The sequence below is a fragment of the Berghia stephanieae genome, chromosome 7 (assembly GCF_034508935.2).
Source record: "Berghia stephanieae isolate SIO BIC M18660-M18661 chromosome 7, UCSD_Bste_1.3, whole genome shotgun sequence".
Lineage (NCBI taxonomy): Eukaryota > Metazoa > Mollusca > Gastropoda > Nudibranchia > Aeolidiidae > Berghia > Berghia stephanieae.
This window is the reverse complement of record NC_088366.1, coordinates 28,289,991-28,317,204: the sequence shown is the minus strand read 5'-3', so window position 1 is coordinate 28,317,204 and position 27,214 is coordinate 28,289,991. Positions and strand designations below refer to the sequence as shown.

Genomic DNA, 27,214 nt, shown 5'->3' with positions numbered 1-27,214 from the left:
TCTTTTCTTGTATATTATACTTCAAATGACACCTTTTCTTAATTAAGTTTCATAAGAAACACGAAACAGTAAGTTTTCTTAATTGTCAATAATTATTTAATTGTTTACGTATTTACCTTCCATGTTAATGTATTTCTTTTTCTTTCTCAAAATCCAACCGTGGTGTAGTGGTTTAGCACTCCACTTAGTAGTCAGTAGGTAAAAAATTACCCCAACAGGAAATTAAGTATAATTCAAAAAAAAAAAAAAAAAAAAGAAAAGAAAACACGCAAGCCACCAGGATATGATAGTAAATTGTCTATCAAAAGTGAGTAGTTTTCTTAGTGGGGGTGGGAGTCAACAGACTTTGGCATTTTTTTGAGTGTTTTGGCATTTTTTGAGTCTTCCCCTGGCATTTTGTTGAAAAATAATCTGGCAACCCTGGATGGAACTACTGTTCTTGGTTCTGAGTTGTGAGTTTCCACAGCAATTCTTTCCCCAAACCTTGAAATAAGGAACTAATCTCGTAACAAATTAAAGGTGTTTTCTCTTGAATTCCTTTTATGCATAGATCGCTTTGAAAGTCATTGCAGAAAAGCCTGCAGTTGCAGAGATGTAAATTGCCACAGAGTGAGTCCTTGGTGTAGTTGACCTAAAGTTCTTTGCTGACGAGGGATCTTTGGCCGGAACGTTGTCCGTAGTTGTCCACTGTAGCATTTCATTTTACCAATTGGCATATAATTAGAGAAAATATCGTTATCATAGGGTTTAGAACTACGATGGTAAAAGGATATAAGATAAGATAAGATAAGATATACTTTATTGATCCTGAATGGAAATTATCATTATGTTACATATCATTCATCGTTATATTGTAGCACAGATTTATACACTGTCATGAACTAATTGATGAAAATACATAGCTAATTAAAAGCAAAATAAACATCAAATATAATAAAATAAAATAAAATATACATAAAATATACAGCAGTTACAAGCAATGCTATAAAAATTGGACATGAAAGTAGGGTAGAGTTGTAATAATGGAGTTGTAATGTAACTAGAATTTTGAAAATAGATTGTGAAGGATTGAACATAGCCAATCCAGGTTGATAAAAAGTAAATTTGAATGTATAGATATATAAATAATGTAGATATAGCACCATGTAAACATGCATAAATAAATAGATTTTGGAGAGAACTAATTGATGAAATACGAGGCTAATTATAAAAACAAACTTTTACAATGGTTTTGTAATGTAAATAGAATTTTGAAAATAAATTGGGAAGGATTGCACATAGCCAACACAGTTGATAAAAAGTAAAAATAAAGCATGGTATTTGAATGTATTAATAAATAATAAATAATTTAGAGATAGCACTATGTAAACATGCATAAATAAATAGATTTTAGAGCGAATATACTATCTTTCAAATGTCATGTAGTAAAAATCTTCCTCAAGTTTCGTATTGCTGATGGTAAAAATGATTTAAAATATCTTTGTCTTTTGGTTTTCATGTGTATTAGTCTGTTACTCCTGTGGCTTATTTTGATACAGAGGGTGGAACTCGTCTCTTTGAATTTTGTTTATCTTAACATTAGCAGTATCTTTGTGAAAATCTTAAAAATTGTTCCATCCATCATTTCCTATCATTCGATTAGCGTGCTTTATTATTCTATTTATTTTTATAACTTCACATTTTTTACAATTTCCACCCCAAGCAGCTACACAGAAACAACAAAAAAAAGACTTACAATGCAAGATTTATAAAACAAAGATAAAATTGCTTTGTGGACTGTAGCCTAAATTATGTGAAGAAGTGTAAGTTGTAAGATAAAAATAAAACATAAAAACCGACGTTCATTATTAACAGGTCTGATAACCGAGCGCAATTATGAGCCTGATTAAAGATTGTTATGATGTACGTTGGTTTGAGAGTATTTCTATTTCAGAATTTCAACAATTAATAAGTTGACGTCGGAGAAAACCGACCAAAGCTAGGACTAGGTGCGTGATCTCTGGTAAGTTTTGATTTGCCAATGTTTGTCCTCAAAATGTATTGATTTTTTTTTTTTCTTTTAATGAGCGACGAGTAACATCAAATGAATAGAGATTATACTTAGCAATTTTTTTTTCTAATCGGTGCGATTTCATACGATCGCTGAATTCACTTCATAGATTAATTGGAATTTCTGCGGAATTCGTTTCCAAGAAAAATCTAAAAATAGTCCCCAGTCAGCCAGTCTGTAGTTTTGATTTTCATTCTATAATCTATAAGCAAGAGGGATCTGTTAGGCTATGGATCGGTTTCAGTTTCGATTGTTTTCATCACATGACATCATGAATTATATCAATAACTATAGTGCAAACCACCAAGACATTCCATAAAATTAATTCGAGACTGACGTTGTGAGATTTATTTGAATATGAGTTGAAATATTTGTTCGGAACTGTCGATTTATGACGCCAAGGTTTCTTAGATTCTTAGCCAAATCAGTCGAAATATCAAGGAAGTTGATCGGATCTCTTGGAATCACTATCACCAACATCCTAATTATTCCGTCTAATTTTGCATCTACGGAAAAGAGTGACTAAGGTATGAAATCTATATTAATCTAAGAAACGTTTATTGACGCCTACGTCAAGAAATTAGAATATGTTTTCTAGACCTCTATGTCTACTTTTTACAGAGAAAGATTTTTAGGTAGAGGCAACCTCCATACATTATATCTAGATATCTAGTTATATAGTATGCTTTATAATTTGCTATATAGTCAGAACAACCAAACACAAGCTACAGTCTTTCTTATTATTGTTATAATGGAGAATATGACTTGTTTTGATTTTATGAGAAAAAAATAATTTTAAAACAAAAGTGTGTGAATCTCAAACCTACATGTTTGTATGGCTGTAAAGGGAGTGGCTATTCTCATCCTGGATGAGAATAGCGGTAATGGCACCTTCTGGCTATTCTCACCCCCCCCCCCCCGCCCCTCCTCGCTACTCTCATCCAATCATCATCTCTCTCGTGACTGCTTTTAGTGGTACTGGACGTAAGGAGGGTGAACATACATGTCATGTATTTAGAATTTAGACTGGATGGGCTTGAGATATGGGTATCTGTATACAGGAGTTAATATCACCTCTCTCTCTCTCTCTCTCTCTCTCTCTCTCTCTCTCTCTCTCTCTCTCTCTCTCTCTCTCTCTCTCTCTCTCTCTCTCTCTCTCTCTCTCAAGACTGCTTTTAGTGGTACTGGACATAAGGAGAGGAACATACTCAACGAACTCCTTGCATTCAGCAAAAAGAGACCCCCCCCCCCCCTTTTTTTTTTTTTTTTTTGTTTGTTTTTTTTTCGAAGTGACTATTTCTCCAAATGCTCAGGAAAATAAACTTGATCTTTATTTCTCCTAACGGTTTCCGTTCTCAAGATTTTTTTAGGGTTATTTATCTATAGATTATTTCAAGGTGTAGAATTATTTAAAGTCAGAGAAAAATTATGAGAATGTTCGACTATCAAACGACCTTACCATACCTGAAAGACAAAAGGAAAAAAGACTGTACGAAGAGGCAAAAAACCTCCAGAAAACCCATCCAGGCTGCAAATTCAAAGTAAGGGGACCACCTTGGGCCAGGAAAATAATAAAAGAAAACCTATAAAGGAAAAAGCATCTAAGATTGTAAATAGTGTTGATTATGTTAATTGTTTTTATACAAACGCAGACTCTTTTAGAAATAAACAATGAATTTCAGGTGAGAATAGAAGACACCAAACCAAAAATTATTGATATTACAGAAGTCAAGCCAAAAAATTTTAATCAAGGAATACTGCCTGCTGAATTCACTATGGATTGGATCAATGATTATGATATGTTTCACTCCAATATCAACTCAAATGTGGGAAGAGGACTCTTATTATATATACACAAAGACCTTAAAGCTCAAGAAATCCAACTATCTACAGTATTTAAAGAAAACCTTTTTGTAAATATTAAAACTAAGGTTAATGAAAATTTATTGATTGGACTTGTATACCGCTCCCCAAATGACGACTCAACTGAAAATAATAAATTACATAACCTCATATTGGAGGCAGTTAGCATGAAATTTACCCATTTTCTTTTGATGGGAGATTTCAACTACCCGCATACAGTGTGGGACCATCTACTGGTGGAGGGGGGTCACAAAGAAGAGCAAAACTTTGTAAATACTTTACAAGACTCTTTTCTCTTCCAACATGTAGATAAACCAACAAGATGAAGAGGCACAAACAATCCGAGTACACTCGATTTGATTATTACATCCGATGAGCAGGCTGTAGAAGAGATAGAGTACAACAGTCCATTAGGAAAGAGTGACCACTGTGTCCTAACATTTAAATATACATGAAACATGACTATATTACGAGACCAAACAGAACAAGAAAAAATTATAAAAAGGCCAACTATGTCAAAATCAGAGAGGAACTAAATAATCAATGTTGGGAGGAAATGCTAGACCATAAGGACATAGATGTGATATGGAACAATTTAAAAAAAAACACTCATAAACTTAGAAGACAAATATGTCCCTACAAACAAACTCAACCGGAAGAGAGATAAGGTACCCCTACATAAAGAAATTATAAGTCTCATAAAAGAGAAAAGTAAGCTTTCAAAGAAAGTCTGTCAAAATCAAACCAATGATCAAGTCAGGAAGCAATATAACAGAACTAGAAATAAAGTGACAAAATTAATACGTAGAGCAAGACGAGACTATGAACACAATCTAGCTAAAGAATCCAAGTCCAATCCGAAAAAGCTATGGCAATATATCAACTCCAAAAGTAAAATTCAACAAAGGATAGGAGATCTGTGCATGGACCCAACAGACCCATTGTCTGAAACAGTGGCTGATGATGGAAAAAAGGCGAATATCTTGGGATCATATTTCAGTAGTGTATTCACTAAAGAACCCACAGAAACTGCCCCAAACCTTGAAACAAGGACGACAACAGAGCCATGGTATCAGCTTGAGATAACAGAATCAAAAATCCTTTGTGCATTAGAAGCATTGAAAGCTGACAAAGCACCAGGAATGGACAATCTACACCCAGGATTCCTCAAAGAACTGAGACATGAGTTGATGAAACCTCTAAACATAATTTTCAACAAATCATTGGAAATGAAGAAAGTACCAAATGACTGGAAAGAAGCCAAAATCAGAGCTATATATAAAAAAGGGAACAAAGCTCTAGCTAGCAACTACAGACCTGTAAGCTTAACATCAGTAGTATGCAAACTAATGGAGAAACTAATAAGAAATCATATTATTGAACACTTCAAAAACAACAACTTGTTCACTAAGAAACAGTATGGCTTTATCGCAGGAAGGTCAACATCACTGCAACTAATAAGAGTCTTAGATGAATGGACGGAAGCTATCGATAAAGGCCATGGAGTGGATTGTGTGTATATGGATTATCAAAAGGCCTGCGACACAGTCCCACACAGAATACTATTGAATAAATTGAGAGCATACAAAGTTGATGAAGAAATGATTAGTTGGATAGAACACTATCTGATTGGAAGAAAACAACAAGTAGAAATTAATCAGTCATACTCTAGTTGTCAGGAAGTAACTTCAGGTATTCCGCAGGGATCAGTCATTGGACCAGTTCTTTTTGTCATATATATAAATGACTTACCTGACATTGTTGACTCATCAGTTTACCTCTTTGCTGATGACACAAAAATATTCAAAATTATAAAAGAAGAGACTGATAGGGATATATTGCAAGATGACCTGAAGAAACTCGAATCTTGGAGTGATACATGGTTACTCAAATTCCACCCTGATAAGTGTAAATTCCTGCATGTTAGCAAAAGTGAACCAAGAGACAACTTCAAATACACTTTGATGGGTATTCCACTGAAACGGGTTAAAGAAGAAAAGGACATTGGAGTCACTATAGACGACAAATTAATTTTTGATACACATATCAGTGAAAAAGTTAAAAAAAGCCAACTCCATGTTTGCCATCATCAGACGCACATTCCAATACCTAAACAAAGAGACTTTCTTACCCTTCTATAAAGCGCTTGTGAGATCGCACTTAGACTATGCAAGCTCAGTTTGGTTTCCTTGCATAGAGAAATACAACGAGCTAATTGAAGGTGTGCAAAGGAAGGCCACAAAACAGTTGCCTGGACTAGGATCACTAGATTACGAGGAAAGACTGAGGAAACTTAATTTACCAACCTTGAAATACAGAAGATATAGGGGCGACATGATAGAACTTTACAAGATGACAAGTGGTAAATATGACCAAGACATGACAGAATTTATCAAATGGAGTAAAGACTTCACAATAAGAAAAGACACCAGAGGTAACAAAAAGAAACTGCTCACACAAAGACCAAGATTGGATGTGAGAAAACACAGTTTTACTGTGAGAACAACGAAAATATGGAACAGTTTACAAGATTCTGTTGTGAATGCAAAAACCCTAAATAGCTTCAAGAGCAGACTAGACAAATTTTGGTCTTACCAAAATGTTTTGTACAATTATAAATGCGCTTTAGATTGTAAAACCGGAAGAAACTTAAATCAAAAAGACAATGAAGAAATAGAGTCTGGCGAAGAGGACCTATAAGGACCTGTGCTGGAAACAATCCATAAGTATCCATAAGTTAGTAGATAGGGAATTATATGATGGGAGATTTATATATGACGAATCAAGTCTTGTATGTATATATTATGCATTGTTATATTATTATAGTTATCTTCTATATGCGTGTGTGTGTGTGTGTGTGTGTGTGTGTGTGTGTGTGCGCTTTGCATGTCACGGTTAAAGATAATTGTTTTTACACCACATTTATTACATGAGTACATTTAAGTTGAAATACTATCTTTATCAGTGTATCATTATTGTAATCTTTAATCAATAGATTTATGGCATTACTATTAATATTAAGGGCATTCAAGGGATTTTATCCTATTTTGCCCTAAACCATATGTTATGTTATGTTATGTTATTTGCGAGAACGTCTGTGTGGATGATGAATGTGTTTGCATTTTTTGGTTTCTTTTGCCAGTGCTTGGGCGCTCTGTCTTTTATTCCCAACTTTCTGTTAGACTTCTATCTTGAGTTTGTGATATCCTGTCTTTCAGCCTGTTCCCATCTTGAGACTTTGGCTTTGTTATTTAGGTTTACTTCTGTTCTCTTTTTGATAGTGCAGCACGAAATTGAAAAGTGAACGCATCATGGAGTATTCGTGATAGCACAACTTTTTGATAAAATCTGTCTTTGTCAATATGTCTAAAAACACTAGCTTGATGATTCGTGAGAATTCTCTGTCCACTCTGTTTGAGCATTTACTTTTGCATGGACATCGCATTCGTAACCCATCAGCTACTGGAGGCTAGCCAACCATTCAGAGAAATAGAGTTCAAATTTATTTTCCTGAGCGTTCGGAGAAATAGAGCCGGCCTTTTTTTTTTTTTTTTGTCTTCATTGACTTTAGTAAAGTTCCTCTTATCGTACTAACTAATCTCAGACCAACCTCAGATTCATTTAACCAGTAGTATGGGCAAACTCACTTTTTAAATGTTCCTATTTTTTACTGAGACATACAGTTGGACTTCAAAAAACCAAACGTTGATGTCAGCATTCAAATGACAAGAAATGGAGGATAGAAAAATGGAGACCTCAGGCCTCACCCATGGTTGGTGTCATTCAATATTAGACAATAGTGCATGCAGAGCTCTGCCCTAGGTAGGGAGAGAATTAAACTGATGATGGGGGAAGGTGGGGAAGAAAGGGGGTGGGGGCTGACCCACAAACAACCGAGGTGGAAATATATGTTCACCCTCCTTACATCCTGTACTGTACCACTAAAAGCAGTTACGAGAGAGATGATGATGATCAGGTGAGAATATTGAGAAGGGGGAGGTGGGGCGACTAAGCTAACCCTACCTGTTGGTTAATACAGGGGTTGAGAATAGCGAGAAAGGGCGGCGGCTAGGCTACCCTACCTGTTGGTTAATACAGGGGTGAGAATAGCGAGAAGGTGCCTCAACCTCTATTCTCACCCAGGATGAGAGGTCGAATGTTTTTCTATTCTCACCCAGGATGAGAATAGAGGCAGCCCTTCTCAAACCTAAAGTCAATTATTATCCATGATAGCTCTTAACGCAAACTATTAGACAAATAAATCAAAAATCAACAAAAAGAATTGAATTGCATTTTAACAATGAAAAATGATCGCGAATTTGATTCAGATATGTAATAGTACCATTCGTATAAATAGCACAGTGCAAGCTGCTGAATCAGAACAGCACGGTTATGCAGAAACAGTTCCAATTAAGCGATGTTCCAATTAAGCGATTCCTCATATTGCATCCATTGGAACAATCTATCAAAACAGGACATATCTTTTGAAGTGGGTATACTTTTATAGATATAAGTAATGCAGAGCATCCATATATTTGTTTATCTAAAATTTTATTTTCCATTTTATTAAACACTACATGTATATAGTCACGATGGTAAATGGGTTCGAGCCTCGCATGGCACATAGTTGAGTCCTTGAAAAGGCTCTTTACTCATATTCTCTCACCATACTTAAGTGTAAAATAAGTACCTGGCCATTAACACCATTGTGTCTGTCCGAAAAATTTGTTCCATCCTACATGTTACGTGTTGCTGTTGGCCAGGGACCCCTTGTAAAGGCACTTTGAGCATGATTAGTGGATATTATGCTATATAAAAAAGCTCAATTAATTGCGACTTCCAATAAAGCAGTATTCCAAATACCGGCTATCACTGTGTATATATATATATACAAGGGCGGGCTGATATATAAGTACCATTTTGTTATAACTTTTGTTTTCAACAGTACATCCAAACATAAGACATGAAAAGAAAGCTTAGAATCTCAGCTATGTATCGTACCATTTATTTTTTCACATAATTGCCATCACAAACAACACAGAGCTGCCTATGCTGAACAGTTTGGCGCATACCGTCAACGAAAAATCCTGGTTATTTTGCTCATCACCATTGTTGAACATCTGCCATTACCTCAAAATCACTGCTGTAACGGTTTCCTTTCAAATACTTCTTGAGCTGGGGGAATAAGAAATAGTCAGATGGGGCAGGATCTGGACTAAGTAGGCTACAGGGCAAGGGAGCTGTAGAATTGGAAGCTTGAACCGAATTTGGAGACTAGTGTATGGTCGCGCATTGTCATGCTGCAATATCGAATCTCTACCACCTCGAACTGGTGCGAGTCTATTTTTGAGGTTGAAACATATTGTTTAGAGTTCATTGTTTACCCTTGTTCAAGAAATTCCATGTGAACTATGCCTTCTATTTCCCAAAAAATGGTAATCAAGACCTTTTTCCTATAGACAATCACTTTGAATTTCTTTTGGCTTGGAGAAGATTTATGCCTGTACTCCATTAACTGCAATTTGATTTCCGGGTCATAGTGGTGGACGTAAGGTTCGTCACCAGTCACAATTTCCTAAAGAAAAGTCTCTCCTTCCTTGTCATATTTCAAATGTTGGGTACAAATGTCTTTTCTCTGCAATTGCATTTCTGAAGCTAGCTGTCTTGGGACAAATTTTATCAACTGTGTTGTCTTAGTAAGGTTCTGGCATCATTCAATTATAATTATGAACACAAATTACGTCATATTAATTAGTTGTTGCACATGAGTGTAAAAATATGGTTTGAGAGTAGGTACTGTCATGATGTAAATTCAACATGGTATTACCTGTACCTTACGTTGATAGCAGTAGCAGCCATCTGTTAAATGGGTTGACAACATAATTATCTCCCCTGTTGAGTATGACACTTTACACTTATGTGCCAGAAAACCCTAATCCACCCGTGTCGCTCACTTTCAGCCTGGCACCGGACAATGGAAATTGTTTAAGTGTTAGACATCTGGAGACATGCCCACCACCACCCCCACACTATCTTTGACACAAAGATACCTGGGAGTCGAAAGGCTCGCTTGAACCTTATAAATTATGTACCGTGAACAAATCATTCTCTCACAAAAGATCTACCTTACCAGAAAGGACTTTGTCTTTTATTCCATTCAATGGTGTATATTTTTAAAAAGGGGTGAGCTAAAACAATAATTTAATTCCTTTCTTACAGAGCTACAGACTATGTATCAACAACATTTTTTGCCTACTCTTCCTGTACCCAATGATTGTATTATTATGACTTTGATATGTATTTTATCATTATGACTCTTGATAAATGTGTTTTGATCATACATTACAATATCATTGTTTAGACTAGTGCAGTCTTGTAAAGTTCCCAAGGCCGGTATAACTATAATTTGTTTACTTCGTGCTAGCTGGGCGCTAGCATCATTTGTTCATGAGTCTATACTTAGGGGCAGTGTGGCTCAGCAGTATAGTCTTTCCTTCATACCTGAAAGATGCCAAGTTTGAATACCTGCTGTGTTGTGTGGCCTTGAGCAAGTCACCTCAGTTTGCGGCACTGCACTGCGGCTAATGACTGGGTTATTCCAGTCTTCTCTTGGAATAGACCCTAAAGATAAATTTCCCCTCTGGGATGAATAAATAACCATGTGAAATTGAATTTAAGCTTCAATTTAATATACGAAAACAGATAAAATGGTCGTTTCAGGTTTCCCCTTTATCAACAAAACAGGATGAATGAAACACTACAGACGAATGAGATAATGTGGTAGTGGCATTGTTATGATGAATAAACAAAAAATTTTGATGAGCAGGAAATAGTATGCTCCTTTTTAAGGAAGCACAAATTAAAATAGAACAATAGATATTTATAAAAGGCGCACAATTTATTAAGTCAAAAGAGGGGAGGTGGGGAGGAACTGTGTAATGCAGTATAGAAAGTGAAATAAAATAAAGTGTAGACTATTTTTGGAAAATAAATGCAATGAAATTGGAAATAAAGACAAAATATAAGTGATGTAGGTATTAGTATAATCATTAGTGGCAGTGGCAGCAGCAGAAGCAACAGAAGTACTTTTAGTAGTAGTAGTCGTCGTCGTAGTAATGATACTGGTATGTAAATTAAGGAAAAGACGATGGATGGCCAGGGGAGTTGGGGAGGGGGGGGGGGGGCAAGAGATAAAGGTAGTATAATATTTAAATGAGGTCCGGTCCTATCGGATTAATAAAGGGGATTTTTTTTCGGATTTTTTTATTAATGTTTTAATTGTTAACGCTCACTCAGCAGTAGACTATTTTACTATAATATTATTAGGCTTGTTTAGCCATTTGTACCACTTGAACCTGTTTACAAGGTCTGACTTTGGACTAGCCTTGAACTTGAACCAAACATTATCCTTATCATAAGCTTAGGACTTCATTACTATTAAATATAATGTACAATATTTACTGAAAGTATCACTGTCTGAGGGCACATAATCCCTGCAGACTGGCCAAGGAAATATAACACGGAGAAATCTGACACCATGTAGATATTTATCATATCAATCCCTTCATATGCTGGAATATGAAGAGCAATTCCAGCCTGACTTCATTGCATCAGCCTGGCACACAACATTAAAGACCAGAGAGACGGCCAGATCAGCTAAGAACCTCGGCTTTCACAAGTTAAGCTCTTTGCAAAAATAAACGCTGTGGCTATGTTTAAGTGCTCAATGAAGTCCTAAAACAAAGATATGTAAATACATACATTAATACTTATAAAACAGAATAAATCAGACGAACATAATATCTTCAAATATAAGTGGAACTGGAACAGTTTTTTGTTTTTTTTTATTCATTACTTTTTTATTGTGAAGGTTATATTTCTTAGACAGCTACATGAGCCAGTTATTATTGCAGTTTATGATTATCATTTATTATGTAATCGGGAAATTATAGGATTTGGAGACCTCTGTTACATTAAACTAAATTAATAGGGCGATTCTATGGGTGTAGAAACTGCCTATATGAAACGCTCGAGTGGTTGGAGAATTATCACTTAATTTTTTAAATCAAATCTCCACCTTAAATACCACTTTACAAGTATGTGTGTGAAGTTTCATGATTTTACCTAAAACATGTTTTGATTTATGGCAAACGGTACTTATATATCAGCCCACCCTCGTATATATGTTTGTGTGTGTGTGTGTGTGTGTGTGTGTGTGTGTGTGTGTGTGTGTGTGTGTGTGTGTGTTTGTTACTTACATACTTCCACCACAGATCTCCACCTGAGACGGTTTTGAGCCACCTTTTTTGACTTCATCCCATGTCATTTTGATGGTCTTCAGGTCATTGTACAACGTATGCCACCAGGTTGTTGGTGCATAACCTCTTGTACGATGGTCTTGTGAGTTCCGTTCCAGTGCTTTCTTTGTGATGTTGCCATCTTCTCTTCTCAAAATCTGCCCAAACTCATTTCCAGTATCTTGATTGTCTTGAGGTTGTCATAGGCATTGTTTACATCATTCCCATAAGATGTCATTTAAGACCTTTATTTACTCTCTTTATCCATCTAATTTTCAAAATCAGTTGGAGACAAGAGTTTATGATTACCTGCAGTTCAAGGCCATTTTTTTACCCTTGTTTTTGTCCCATACAATAAGACTGCCCTCACATCATTGTTGAAAATCTTGATTTTTGTGTTGTTATAAATGTGCTTGTTTAACAATACTGGTTCTAGCAATTAACTGTTCTGGTGCAAAGTGTAAAGTGCCCCCCAGAATTTTATATCCCTCTTTTACTTTTGATAGAGGAAAAAATACATTATCATTACCAATGATCAAGCTTTTTGTATGTCCTTATCAATCAGCAGAAATATGAGTGCTGAACTTATATACAGCTGCTGAATTAAAAAACATGAAACATCAGATTGTTTTTGTTTTTTAATTATGTTTTCTCACAATTCTGCAAGAGTTGACATTTCTGCAGTGACCTGACTCAAGACATTTTATTTCCTTGCTATTTCAGGTGTTTGATAACCAGAATACCATGGATGACTCGGACTCAGATTCAAGTGTTGAGGAGGGAGCAGGATTCGTCCCAAGAGATAACTGGTGAGATTTAAAAAGAATCTGTTTTATGATATGACACTTATTTATGTAGTAGATATTTAATTCTCAATATTATCAATTAATTGAAATTGAATACTATTTATATAATTGATAAATTGTATCTATGCATAAAAGTTACACAGAGCTTTTAAAGGTTTTTAGAACCTATTAGCTCTTAAACAATACGATACGAAAACAATACAATATCAGTTATTTTCAATCTTTTAGAAACTCGTGACACTTTAATGTTGATTCAGATGAAATGCTTACAATAGCTCTTCAAATTTTATTTTTCTTCTAATTCCTCAGTTTTTAACTATATTGCATTAGCTAGGGAAAAAATACAAAAATGAAATAAAATGAAAAGAAATAGACTAATTGAAAAGAACATCGTCATATGTGTCTTTTACTTGAAATTTAAGAAATTTGAAATTGAGTAAGATTTATTTAATGAATACTTTCTTCGGTGTTTACTTTTTTTTTCAGGAGAAGGAATCCTGACATTAACTGGAATGGTCAGTTCCCTTTGAAACCTGGATTGTTAATGAATACAACATTTACTCAACAATATGGAATCGGAAACAAAATGAACGATTCCTCGAAACCTACAATTGATTTTAAAACTTTGACTGAATGGGCTACCATACCCAATCCTGACATACTAATAGATGCTATGACAGCAAAAATGGATGCAATAAGAAACGTTTTATCCAAAGAGGAATTAACCTGTGATTGGGTTCACTTTTTGGCTCTTTCATTTCAAAAAGTTGCCCTTAAAAAAAATAAAGCATCAAGTCGAATCATGGAACATGTAGCTCATTCAAATTTTGTGGATATTCACATTCCCAAATTTCTGACAAAAATTCATGAAAATCCGCACATATTGTCAGTGGCTTATAAATGTGTGAGAGCATTTTTTGATATATTGGATTATATTGCCATCAGATTTTCAGACTGCTCAAACAAATGTTATATTTGCATTTGCAAAATTGAAGATTTCGGAAGAAGAATGAATCTTTTTTCTGATGGGAATGACTTGAACAATCAATGTTGTCAACTCAAGATAAAATCATGCCCAATACCCTTGGCAGAAGGATTAGAACATACTGATTTAAGTTTACGGAAAATAAGGGAAAAGGCAATTCCAACAAGAGATGAAGAGTCACCACCAGATGATTTTAAAGAAAAGTCCATTTTTCCAGAAATTGATGAGCTACAACTTTCAACTGTTCCATTTCTTAGGGCAAATAAAACAAGTGGTCCCTACAGAGATCTATCACATTACACGGATGTTCATTTCCGACTTCTTAGAGAGGATTATCTAAGTCCACTGAGGGATGGTATAAAAGCCTACAAACTTTATAATGATGAAGGCCATATTCAAAGTGAGGATCTGAGATTTTATTTAAATGTCCAACTCGTTAAGTTGAAGATAAATGATTTTGATGGTCTTCACTTTATGATTAAGTTTGACCAAAAAGCACTCGGTGAAATCAAATGGGAGTTTTCAAAGAGGTTCTTATTTGGTTCTCTCCTTTGTTTTTCTAAGGACAATTTTGAGACTGTAATGTTTGCTACTGTAATCAACAGAGATGTTGAAACTCTTAAGCAAGGATTACTTGAAGTCATCTTTCAAAGCAATTTGGAACAAGTTCTGACCTCGTCAGAAAAGGATTCCTTTGTAATTGCTGAAACTGTTTCCTATTTTGAATCTTACAAGCATGTGTTGGAAGGTTTGCAAGAAGTATCAATACTACCTTTGGAGGATTGCATTTTATATTGTAATCCAGAGCCTGATCCTCCCCAATATGTAACAGCAAATACACAGTATGATATCAGTTGTATCATGGCTGAAGATGAAAAAAAGCATGTGAAAATTTTAAATCCTTCAGCTTGGCCATCCTATGAAGATACATTACTCAACGCTGCCCAGTTAGAAGCAGTAAAGCTTGCCCTCACCAATGAACTTGCCATTATCCAAGGACCTCCAGGAACTGGTAAAACCTATGTTGGGCTACACATCATGGAGTTGCTCTTGAATAATCGCCCTGTTGGACGAAAAGTTCAAACTCCTCCTATATTGGTTGTTTGTTACACAAATCATGCACTGGATCAGTTTTTAGAGGGAATTTTAGAGTTTTGTAATGGTGGCATCATTCGTGTTGGCGGAAGAAGCTCTAGTGAGAAACTTACAGAACTCAACTTGAAGGAGTTGCGTAAAAATCCAAGAATGGACAAACGATTGAAACGATCGATTAACATAAAACTGAGAGAATGCCGTAAAAGACTGAAAAAGGTTAGCTTTATCATAAGAAAACATTGGCATGAGTCTGTGAATTTAGATACCAATGTACAAAATGCTAGCAGTTTACAAGAGGAAATGACTCCTCAACAATATTCATCACTGACCGACTCATCAAGAGGTGGAGGAAATGGTAAAGAAATGAATATATGGCTCAAAGCCTCCAATGCAAGTATCGAGAACCATTTGACAACAGCTGCTGAAAAACACTTGATTCAATTGATTTTGTCCACGAGTGGGGAAATATTGCCTGACAGCTATTTATTGAGTTGCACAAATGTGCGAGTAAAGTTTGAGATCAGAGTCAAAATTTACAGAGGCTGGATGGAAAATTTTCGGTCAGAAAAACAGGAAACTCTCACTAAATTGTTGGAGAGTACTGTTTCTAAGAAAAATCACCAACCGATTGAAAAACTTATGGATGCACTAGATAATGTTGGCAAGGATATTCTTCCAGATGAAGACCTCCTCCCATTCATGAGCAATGAAAAGATCTTTGATAAAATCAAACTTTGTGTTGAGCAAGAATGCAAGAATGTCCATGATTCTTTTATTAAAACATGGCTTTTAGGATCCTTCAAAAAAGTTGAAGAGATGATGAATGAAATTGAGAAAATGAGTAAATCTGACACCTCAAAGAGAAGTCCATCAAATAATTTCAATTTTCGGCCAGACCGAAAAGAGTATCAAGATCGTGTCATCATAGATGATGATATGAATGATGAAGATATGTTGGGGTTTCAAGACTATGACAGTGATGATGATGATAATGAGGAAAGTGATGATGATTTTTCTGTAAATGGCAGTGAGGCAAGTAGGAGAATTAAGGAATTCAAAGATCTGGCTGTGGATTACAAGGAGTCTGAGAGGAGAGAGATCACACTGTTAGAAAGGGCTAAAATGCTTCATATTCAGATATCAGAGGAAGACGATGAAGGCAATGAGGTTGAGACAGATGGTTGGCAAACTTCCAAACCAATGAATTACTCACAAGTATTCAAGTTGATAGAAAAAGCAAGGCCTTTAACCAAGGATGAAGCAGACAAAATAGAAGATGTATGGGGCCTCTCTCTACCTAAGAGGTACAGCCTTTACAAGTTTTGGGTTTCAAACAAGAAAAGAAACATTGCACAGGAAATCATTGAACTTACCGATGTATATAATAACTTCCTGAGATTGAAGAGGACAGCCCTTTCCGAAAAGGATGTGGCCATTCTAAGAAAGGGGAGAGTCATAGGGATGACAACAACCGGAGCAGCCAGGTATCGAGCAGTTCTGAAAAAAGTTAAGCCTCAAATCATCATTGTTGAAGAAGCAGCTGAAGTTTTGGAAGCTCACATTGTAACTACCTTGAATGAAGACTGTAAACACTTGATTCTTATTGGTGATCACCAACAGCTAAGACCAAATCCAACAGTACATAGCTTGGCTGTAGATTATGGCTTGGAGATTTCATTGTTTGAAAGACTTGTCAAAAACCATGTTAAGCTTGTAACTCTCCAAGTACAACACAGAATGAGTCCACAGATTTCCAAATACTTGTTGAGTATTTACCCAAAACTTAGAGACCATCCATCTGTTTCAAAGTATGACAATGTGAGAGGGGTCGGATCCAATGTCTTTTTCATCTCTCATAATTTCAGAGAAAGCAGTGTGGTAGAATCAAAAAGCAAAGAAAATGTTCATGAAGCTAAATTTCTGACAAAATTGTGCAGATACTTTCTGCAGCAAGGCTATCATGCATGGCAAATAACAATCCTAGCTGCATATAGTGGCCAGGTTTCCATTTTGAGAGAGTGTATGGAGCCTGAGGAAGATTTGTACAGGTCTGTTCGAGTGACATCCATCGACAACTATCAAGGGGAAGAAAACGATATTGTACTGTTGTCTCTTGTAAGGAGCAATCTTGAACAGGATGTCGGCTTCCTGAAAATTAGCAATCGTATTTGTGTTGCTCTGTCTCGAGCAAGGCAAGGCTTATTTGTGATTGGAAACATGCGTCTATTAGAAGAGAAGAGTAAACTTTGGCAGAGGATTTTGGGGAAGGCAAGAAAAAACAATGAGCTTGGGGTAGCACTAAAACTGGTATGTATGAATCATGCCCACCATGAAACTTTTGTCCAACATGAAGGAGACTTTACTTCTAAAGTACCAGAAGGAGGTTGTGACCAGGTTTGTGGTTACGAACTATTTTGTGGCCATACTTGTACTAGAATGTGCCATGTATCAGACCCAAAACACAATGAATATCTGTGTGGAGAAAATTGTAATAAAAATTGCGACAAAGGACACCCTTGTCCAAAGAGATGTTATGAGGAATGTGGGCTGTGTGAAATATTGGTAGAAAAGAGGATGCCCCAATGTGGACATAAGGATTTCATTCAGTGTTATCTTGATGCCACTGATGGAGTTTGTAAACAGCCTTGTAAACAATTGCTGCCATGCAACCATCCATGTCAAGGACTGTGTGGTGAATGTAGGAGAACTGGTGAACATAGAGATTGTGAAGAATTGGTGGAGAAAACATGGCACCCATGTTACGATAAAAGTTTAGTCCCTTGCTGTACAGACACAAAAATCAGCCCTTGCCCAGCGAAGTGCAGAGAAAAATTAAGTTGTGGGGATTACTGTAAGGGAACTTGTGGTGGTTGTCTGACAAAACGTGTTCACAAACCGTGCCAAGCAAATTGTAAAATGGCACTTCCTTGTGGTCATCAATGCCAAAGTAGATGTAGTATGCCATGTGAGTCTTGTAAGATGAGATGCCCCACCAAATGTAGACATGATACATGTACAAAAAGTTATTGTGGAGAAATCTGTGATGTATGCATGGAGAATTGTGCTTTCTTGTGTAAGCATAGACAGTGTAATGAGAGATGTGGGGATGAGTGCAAACAATTGGCATGTAGCCAACGCTGTAAACAGATGGCAAAATGTAAACACATCTGCAATTCAATATGTGGTGAAAACTGTGTGTGCTTCAATTGTGATAAAAAGGATTTTTTTATAATTGATTTTAACAAGTCTAAACCTGGTAAGACTGCGTTTGCTGATGCAGAAAGAGTTAAAAATTTTGAGCCTGACAAGGAGAAACTTTTTATGAAAATTCCAAATTGTAATCACGTTTTTACCATGGATCAGCTCGACAAATATGTAGCTAACTTTGATCCTGAAGGTACCAGCTATATTCGCTGTCCTCGTTGTCCAAATACAATTCAAGGAATAAATCGTTATGAGTCTTTAAATAAAGCTCGATCATTTAAAAGAGAAAACAGAAAACACCAGCTTGAACAACTAAGTAATGTGTCAGAAGAAACCATAGAGAATCTTCACTTTTCATTAGATGTTGTCAACAGCTTCTGTCCATTTGATCTTGATCACTACAGAAAACACATAGACAAAACTATCAGAAAATCCCATGCTGATGCTCTTAGACTACTTTCAAGGTATGCATTCATTTTGTATGTGATTCATGAAATTCACAAGGAATTTAATGCTGAAATGCCTTTCAATGCTGAGAAGTGGAAAGAGTCCATGAAGTCGTGTCAAACTGGAATTACTCATCAGTATGAGGAGGAAATGACAATGGAGCTTCATCGCCTTCTGATAATAGAACGTGTTGTGTCATTCAAGAAGCTGATGGAAAATTCTGATTTCGAAATTTCTGACTGTGTGAAGGATCAATTCAAATTTTTACTGAAACGCGATTTACCCCAAAAGCTTACATTGCAAGTTAAGGAGGAGTCTGAAATTTTCTTGGATGATATATACAAAAGTCTGCTGTCATCAGATAAAGTGAATGAATTTAATGTAGACATAGAGAGCCTTGTGAGCAAGTCGTCAATTGCCAAGAGAATTTTGAGCAAGCCAAATCACATGGTATGCGATGGTTTTATTATTATTTTTGGTGTTCTGTGTGTGTGTGTGTGTGTGTGTGTGTGTGTGTGTGTGTGTGTGTGTGTTTGTCGTATGTGTTTGGTTCAGGTGTATGTTTTGGGGGTTTTCTTTGTGGAGGTGGGTTGGAGAGAAAGTATTAGTCCTCTCCAGCTTTGAGGGCCATTGAGCCAATACCGTTTTCTTTAGCATTAAATGAATAGTAATAATTGCATGATCCGCTTTTGGATAAGACACTAAGTACTTTTATGCCTGATTAACAGAGAGGTCTGTAAAGACCACAGTCCCAGTTTTATAACATGTGAAGGTTCCACCTGCTGAGAGTTGTTGAGACAGAATCATTTTCTAAAGAGGATGGGTAGGGAGGGGAGAGGAGTTATGCCTATTGAAATTAAATGTTCCGAGCATTTATGTTTTTGGGTAATAGTAGCACAAAGTTGAGTCCTTGGATGAAGATCATTACTCACAATTTCTCACCTGACTCAAGTTTAAAATAAATCCCTCAAGGTAATATCATTCTCCCTATTTATAATAAATTATTATAATATAGCAGCTACATAAGTCATCTTTCATGTTCAGTGTTGCTTTGGCTTAGGACTCTTTGTATAGCCATTTGAGCTCATCTTTTCAGTATTTTGCTTTTTCAAAGCTGACTTTTTAAATATATATCTGTTGTCTCCTTGAATTTCTAGTATGCCCTGGCATAGCTGCCTACCGTTACGGAATTTCCGGAATTGTTACGGAAATTTGAAAAAATGCAGCGCTGTTCCGGAAAATACGGATGTTAATTTTTTTGTTCCGGAAGTAAAATGCGAATTTTATTTTCTCCGATTGCGGATGCTTTAATAAACATTATTTCGAAATACGACTTTGACGACGTATTGCCAGATTGGACTTTTTGGCACCAATCAATCAGAGCCAAGTTTCTTGCCTCAAACTTTGAATAAAATATCAACTTAGCTCTTTTGGTGTAAAAAAATGAAATAATTTAGTTATTTTTGTTTTGTTATCGACGTTCATTACTATTTTCCGGTCACTTCCCATTTTCATTTCGTCTTTGTGATTCACGTTGGTCGCGGCTTCAACATTTAAATACAACTATCCCGTTCGTCTTATATCTCTAATTTTTAAAAGTAAACTTGATCAACAAGAATGTCTACCATTGGAAAAAGGAAAATTACTTCCACTGAAGAATCTTCTTCAAAAAGACGATTTCAATGTTACCGCGAGGAATACACGGAGAAATATAATTTTATTAAACCAGTGAGCAGTGACGATTCTCGCGTATTTTGTGAAGTTTGTAATTCTGCATTCGGAATTAAACACGGTGGAGTTGATGATGTGAGGAGACATGTTGAAGGCGCACGCCATATTAAAAATTGTGATTTGAAGAAAAAAGTAAAGTCAAACACTTTGATTTCTGGATTTTTCAATAAAGCACCAAGTGGAAATGTGACCGACTTTGACATGCAAGTGATAAGTGCAGAGGCAAAAATGGTGGATATTGTAATTGATTTACATCTTCCCATGGCATCACTTGATAAGCTAAGTAAAGGGGTAAAATCAATGTTCCCTGACTCCAAGATTGCAAAAATCCTTTCAGTGTGGTCGTAGTAAAGGCACTGCTATAGCTAAAGAAATGTCAGCGCTCACTGTGGACAGTTTGGTTGAACGATTGAAAACACAATGTTTTACCATCTCAACGGACGGCAGTAACGATAGAGGTGGTGAAAAACTTTTTCCACTGGTAGTTAGAACTTTCAACCCTGACATAATGGAAGTACGATCGGATGCACTGTCAGTTCCTGCTATCGATGGATCTGCTACAGGTGAGTCTAATTTAAAAAAATAATATTTTCAAAATATAAATTAATAATAAAATTCCTATTTCTATTGGTTTTATTCATATCCTATACTATAAATATTATAAATAGTATTGTGGGATGTGTTTAAAATATGTCTGACTTATTATTATTGTTATTATTATCATTATTATTATTATTATTATTATTATTATTATTTTCATTATTATTATTATTATCATTATTATTATTATTATTATTATTATTATTATTATATTCATTTTTATTTTTATTAATTAAATTGTAAATTGGAGGCTTTTGGAAATATGTTACAGGTAGATAATGAGGCTATTGATGCTGTTATGAATTGTTCTATTTTTTTACCTACAAAGGAGTGCTCTCTTAATAGGTGTAGACATCCCGTAATTGTTATAGTTATATAACGTTTTATATCAAGGTCACTCATTTTTATTTGTTTGATTTAACAATTTCAGGTGCTAGAATCTTTGGCTTGATTGAGGCTGAGTTTGGTGTTCATTCAATTCCTTGGGAGAACTGTCTGGCTCTTGGGAGTGACAATGCCAACGTCATGGTGGGCAAGGAATCTGGGCTGTATGGCTGCATGCTGAAAAAGCATCAGGAATTGTATTTGTCTGGATGTGTGTGCCATTTAATTCACATTGCTGCTGAAAAAGGTGAGTATTTTGTGACAGTTTGATATCCAATAATTTAGGTCCACTTCGAATGGTTTATAAGGCTTTACTCTGCTCCTTTTAATTTTATCTCTCTCTCTCTCTCTCTCTCTCTCTCTCTCTCTCTCTCTCTCTCTCTCTCTCTCTCTCTCTCTCTATATTATATATATATATATATATATATATATATATATATATATATATATATATATATATATATATATATAATTTTTTAAAGACCAAACTGATTAATTCTACTTATACCACGAAGTTGTCTTTGATTTTTAAAAAATTCAAATTTCAAAACTTGGATTTATTGCCTCAAATGCATTGTACTTTCCAATGTTGTGAGTATGAGTGGGGAAGGGATCATGGTTGCAGACAGATTAGCAACACAATTATTTATATTAATGTTATGGGCAACATACAAAACTTTATTTTTCATTTAGTTGTCTATAAGTTTTTTGTTTTACCTTACAGATTTTAATTGTACTGCTACCCATTCAGATGATTATGACCCCTCTTAATCTGTTTTGTCTATTAGGTGCTGCTTCCTTGCCCTTCAGTCCCAGCCAGCTTCTTATTGATGTTTTCTACTACTTGGATAAGAGCAGCAAGAGGCAGTCTGATCTGAAATGCTGTCAACTGTTCCATCATATTCAGGAAACAAAGATACTGAAGCATGTGGCTACCAGATGGCTGAGCATTGGAATGTGCCTTCCTAGGCTCATCAGTAGTTGGGATGCCCTCTATGCTTTTTTTAGGGAGGAGGAGAAAGGCATGAAGGAGGGATGTAACACGAAAAAGAAGGTCAGGGATCTAAAAAACATCTTCAGTTCCACCACAAACAAGCTTTACTGTATGTTTGTTTCTTTCTCATGCTGTGAAGCAGTTTGAATCAATCAACACTGAACTCCAATGTGACAAACCCATGATTCAGGAATTGCAGGCAAAGTTAAGGAAATTGTATAAAGACACCTTGATCAATTTTGTCAAGCCATCTGCCATCAAGGAGGTTGACATTTTGGACGTTGATTTTCTCTCACCTCATAACACCAAGCAGTCTTCTGATGTTATCATTGGTGACGAAGCTCTCCAGCTGGTCTTTGAAGGAACTCTCAAACCAGAGAGGGTAAAACGTTTTACAAAGATGTCATCAAGTTTTATCAGGCTGCATGCTCCTACATGAAAAAAAACTGCCCCTCACTGATCCACTTCTCAAACACATCAGTATCGCGGATCCTGCTCAGCAGAACAACACCACATTTACAGACATGCTCTTCTTCCTCAAAAAATTCCCTCAACTGATTAGCAATGCAACATTTACAGACATACAGAAAGAATTTTCAACATACCAATGCACAGACACATCACACATACAAACAGACAGAGCAGACACTTACTGGCACCAAGTCGGCCTTCTCAAGGAAGATAGTAAATTCATTTTTAACCACCTGCCTAGGATAATGCTTTCTCTCCTCACCATTCCTCATTCTTCTGCTCATTGTGAGAGAATTTTCTCTGTTGTTAGAAAAAACAAGACAGACTTCAGAGGCAGCATGTCTCAACAAACACTTGAGGCTCTGGTTGTGGCCAAGTCTAGACCTGGGGATGCACTAGGGAGGAGCTACTCCAAAAAGGATTTGAAGAGTTTGAAGAGTGCCTATTACAGGTCTCTTCAGGCTTAAATCCTCCACCCTCTTTCTAAGTTTATGTATATATGTAAATATACGGTAGCTGTAAATATTTTGGTGAGTAAATTTTTATCTTTAAAAAGTGTCAATATTGTTAGTAAACCAATCTGTTTACCAAGCTTTGCATGAGTTGGTGCTTGCATTCCTCGCGTGGAAAAAAATTTCCGCGTAAAGTGTTCCTGAAGTTTGAAATCTGGGGTAGGCAGCCCTGCCCTGGAATGAGACAACGCACTAAAAATGTATATTTAATATATTGTGAATACATTTGTTATATTACTTTTTTAGCAAACAGTAAATAGAAACAACAGATAAGATTTTATATAGCACAATATCCACTTAATGTGTTTTTTACAAGGAGTACCAAGTCAACTGCAACACCTGTATGACAAAATGTTCAGCCCTTAAGGCACTATTATAATTTCTTTTTTACACTAACAACGCTGTTTTGGCTGGGTTTTTTTATTTTGCTAGTGGTTTTGATGAGAAATTGTGAGTAAAAAGCCTTTTCCAAGGACTCAGCTTTATGCTGCCCACGACTAGGCTCAACCTTTTCTAACTTCAGCAGGTAAGCTGAGTGTTACGTCACTTACCAGAAAGCTGTACAACCACAATGAAAATATTCATTACAAATTTTACATTGCATAATCTATTCACTTAAGGAGTTAACATAATCTGACCCTAAAACAAAGAATGTTCAAATGATATTTTACAGCTCATGTAATAATTTTTGAAATAGTTAAAGATAATATGAGAGATCTGCGCGCAATTAACACAATATATCATAATAAGGGTTGCTTTGGTCAAAGGTCTTTAAACACCCTGTGAAGAAAAAAAAAAAAAAGAAAGAAAGGTTCAGGTCAAAAATTCCCAGATATGATTGATCATCATTTACATCATAAGCAATCAAAAATATTATATCAATTTAAAAAACTTATTAATCAAATTCATATTTCAGTTATGGAGCTACACATCGATATATAATTTTGCTGTCTTTGGTTATAAATTTCAAACTATTCCTTACAATAAAAAAAATTGCCGAATAATTGTAGAAGAATGTGTTCTAAAAATTGTGTATACGTCTCCCCAGGTTAATATTACATGGGAATACTTAAAATGTGTATTGTGGTCAATTTGATCAAAACTATGGACAATTTTGTGCAACTATAAAAGGTCATCCCTCGTTCTTCTTCACATATTTTACAGTTAAACACATTTTAAGGATCTATGGCTTTAATTTATTTACTACTTAATAATATATTTCCACCACAAAAACTGTCTTTCTAATTTTGATCAAAAAGAAATAAATGTTCAATCGGGAATAGTAGCAAAATTCAATTTTGATTGGTTATCAAACAATGCAAAAAGATTCCAAGTAGAATTTAAGGGTATAGGACATTTAAAATGTTTTTTTTTCTATAAACTTTGGGTGTTGCACTAATCCAATTTCCGAAGACTGTCCATAAGTGACTTCCCAATTTGAGTTAAGCTTTAAAAAGAACTGACTGATTTATTTAAGAAAAAAAAATCAAGTTTTGGGGGGAAACAAATTATATTCCCTTTATTTCACTATTAACCTGTCAATTTGATTCTAAAAAGTCAGCACTAAGGAAAATAGAATTCTTGTTACAGGCTAGATTCATGCATGTAATTGTACTTATTCAATGAATTAGCCTCCTTTGTGTTTTATTTTAGTTGGTGCTTATGACCTAAGTGTGTCAGCTTTGAACTTCCCTATAAACTCTCTCTCTCTCTCTCTCTCTCTCTCTCTCTCTCTCTCTCTCTCTCTCTCTCTCTCTCTCTCTCTCTCTCCCTCTCTCTCTCTCTCTCTCTCTCTCTCTCTCTCTCTCTCTCTCTCTCTCTCTCTCTCTCTCTCTCTCTCTTTTGATGCAAACAAATCAAAGAATAATATTTATTTTATTTCTTTTCAGGAACTGTATGAAATTTTGGAGGGCGAAAATATTTTACCAACCCCTGTAGATGATGAATTGTCATCCAGTGAACTCAGCGAAGAGTTGCCAGAGCTATCTGATGAAGAGGATGCTGAACTATCTAATGACGATCATGATCCTGATGTAGCTTAAGTGGGAAGGATTCACTTTTTTCCCCCCACAGACTGCCTTGTTTTCCCCTTCATGTAACTGTCTTTATTGGAATTGTGCAGGCACCCCTTCCTTTCCAGAACAAACAGCACTGATGATATGTAATAGTCTTTCAGAGCCTTTATTCCCATAAAGCCGGAGTTTATCCCAGTTTCTATAACGTGAAACAAACAATAGCAATTTCTTTCTATCCTTTAGATTGACGCTAGTCTTTATTCTCTTCTTTGATCAGAAATGTTGGGTGGATAAGAGTATTTGTAGTGTTTGTGGGGGGAGAGGGGGGGGGGGGAAGAGAAAATAATGCAGAAATGTTTTTGTTGTTGTTGGTATTTAAATTTGCAATGTATTCATGTGTACTTTTATTTATCCTTTCATGTTTCAAGAGAATTGATTTGCTATCTTATTTTTATCTTGTCATTGTGCTGTTTCAGCAATGTGCAAAATATTGCCTGTTATAAGCTAAGAAAATCTTATTGCTCAACAATGTGGCTCTGAGCATCAAAGATCAGATACCGGTACACACTATGCAAATATGTTTTATATTTACATTTTCTTGGTCACTATACAATCAACATACAGTAGACTCCGGATAAGAAGGAACAGGAAAAAAAATCAACTTATCCGAAAATCAACATAACGGGAGTATAACCAAATGAGCAAAAAAGGCTTGTGAACAAAGCAAGTCAATCTAAAATATGTATGGTCCTTCATGTTATGCTTTTTGCTGACGTTGCTTTGTCGCATCGAATTGACCAGAGAAGTACAAGTCCCTGTAGTGGTCATGCTTCTTGTAAGTCATCGAGACTGAATTGGCTGGTATGCCAAATTCCATTGTGATTGTGATAATTTTCTGTGGCTTGCCAAAGTTTTCAACGGCATCAATCAGCTGGATCTTTCTTTTCAGTGATAGGGTTGTCAACCTTCTGTTTGCCATTGTAGTTGTAGACTTTACTTGAATTCTTGATAAAATTGATACTAATTAAGAGGGTCACTAATTAGAAAGGATGGCCTGGGATTAGAAAAAGAAAAAAAATCTTGACGTGAAGTGCGATGATGTAAAATGTGAGCTATTCGATACTGCTTATGTACATTGAGCGCAGACGTCAGGCACCTATGTCACATCAGTGTGCGCCAATCATTCGCAGATATTCGTAACCAATGAAAATTCTTACTGGTAACTTTTTTAACCAATTTAAATACTTGTTTATTCGTGATTTTATTGTGGTCATGGGTGATAAGAACATTGACTAAAGCGACATTGACTTATGTGAAGTGTTGGGGCTTTTTTACTTATGTTATATAGGAAGAAGGGGGAGGGATCAAGAAAAAAAATTTGACTTGGGTAAAACCGGACTTAAGCAGAGTGCATTGTAATTAAATACACTTGGGATAATTTTTAAAAAATTCTAACATTGGCATCTAACCATATGGGGTGAGATTAACTCAACATTCCATGTTTGTTTGGGTTTTTTACGGTAAAATGATATTTTTAAAATTGATACTATGCTTCATTAAAGAATGTTTTCTGCTCATTTTTCATATTTTAAAATAATTAATTAAATCACTTGTACAGAATTTATAAATGCTGAGGTTAGGAAAATATTGTTGTAGTGTGTCAAAGAAGGGGGAAGGAGTTTCTCTTATTTGTTTTTTTTTGGGTTTTTTTTTTTTAAAGAACTAATTTATTTTTGAAATTTTGATTATCATTAACTTAG

The 27,214-nt window shown here is 35.5% G+C and overlaps 2 protein-coding genes across 6 annotated transcripts; both read left to right on the top strand.

Annotated features, from left to right (window-relative positions):
* Positions 1–249: 249 nt before the first annotated feature.
* LOC144976992 (NFX1-type zinc finger-containing protein 1-like) lies at positions 250–26,801 on the top strand. 5 transcript variants are annotated; one of them, XM_078921651.1, is made up of 5 exons: positions 250–519; positions 2,345–2,577; positions 12,934–13,019; positions 13,503–19,197; positions 25,329–26,801. In XM_078921651.1, exons 3-5 carry the CDS (start codon positions 12,955–12,957, stop codon positions 25,479–25,481), a joined length of 5,913 nt encoding a protein of 1,970 aa, XP_078777777.1. In that variant the 5' UTR covers positions 250–519; positions 2,345–2,577; positions 12,934–12,954; the 3' UTR covers positions 25,482–26,801. The 5 variants fall into 5 exon arrangements, with proteins under 5 accessions (XP_078777777.1, XP_078777779.1, XP_078777778.1 ...); XM_078921653.1 differs by lacking the exon at positions 2,345–2,577 and having other exon boundaries at positions 250–452; XM_078921652.1 differs by lacking the exon at positions 2,345–2,577.
* LOC144976993 (uncharacterized) lies at positions 19,250–22,828 on the top strand. The gene is made up of 3 exons (XM_078921655.1): positions 19,250–21,041; positions 21,509–21,709; positions 22,251–22,828. The coding sequence occupies exons 1-3, from the start codon at positions 20,852–20,854 to the stop codon at positions 22,601–22,603; spliced, it is 744 nt and encodes a 247-aa protein (XP_078777781.1). The 5' UTR covers positions 19,250–20,851; the 3' UTR covers positions 22,604–22,828.
* Positions 26,802–27,214: the final 413 nt, after the last annotated feature.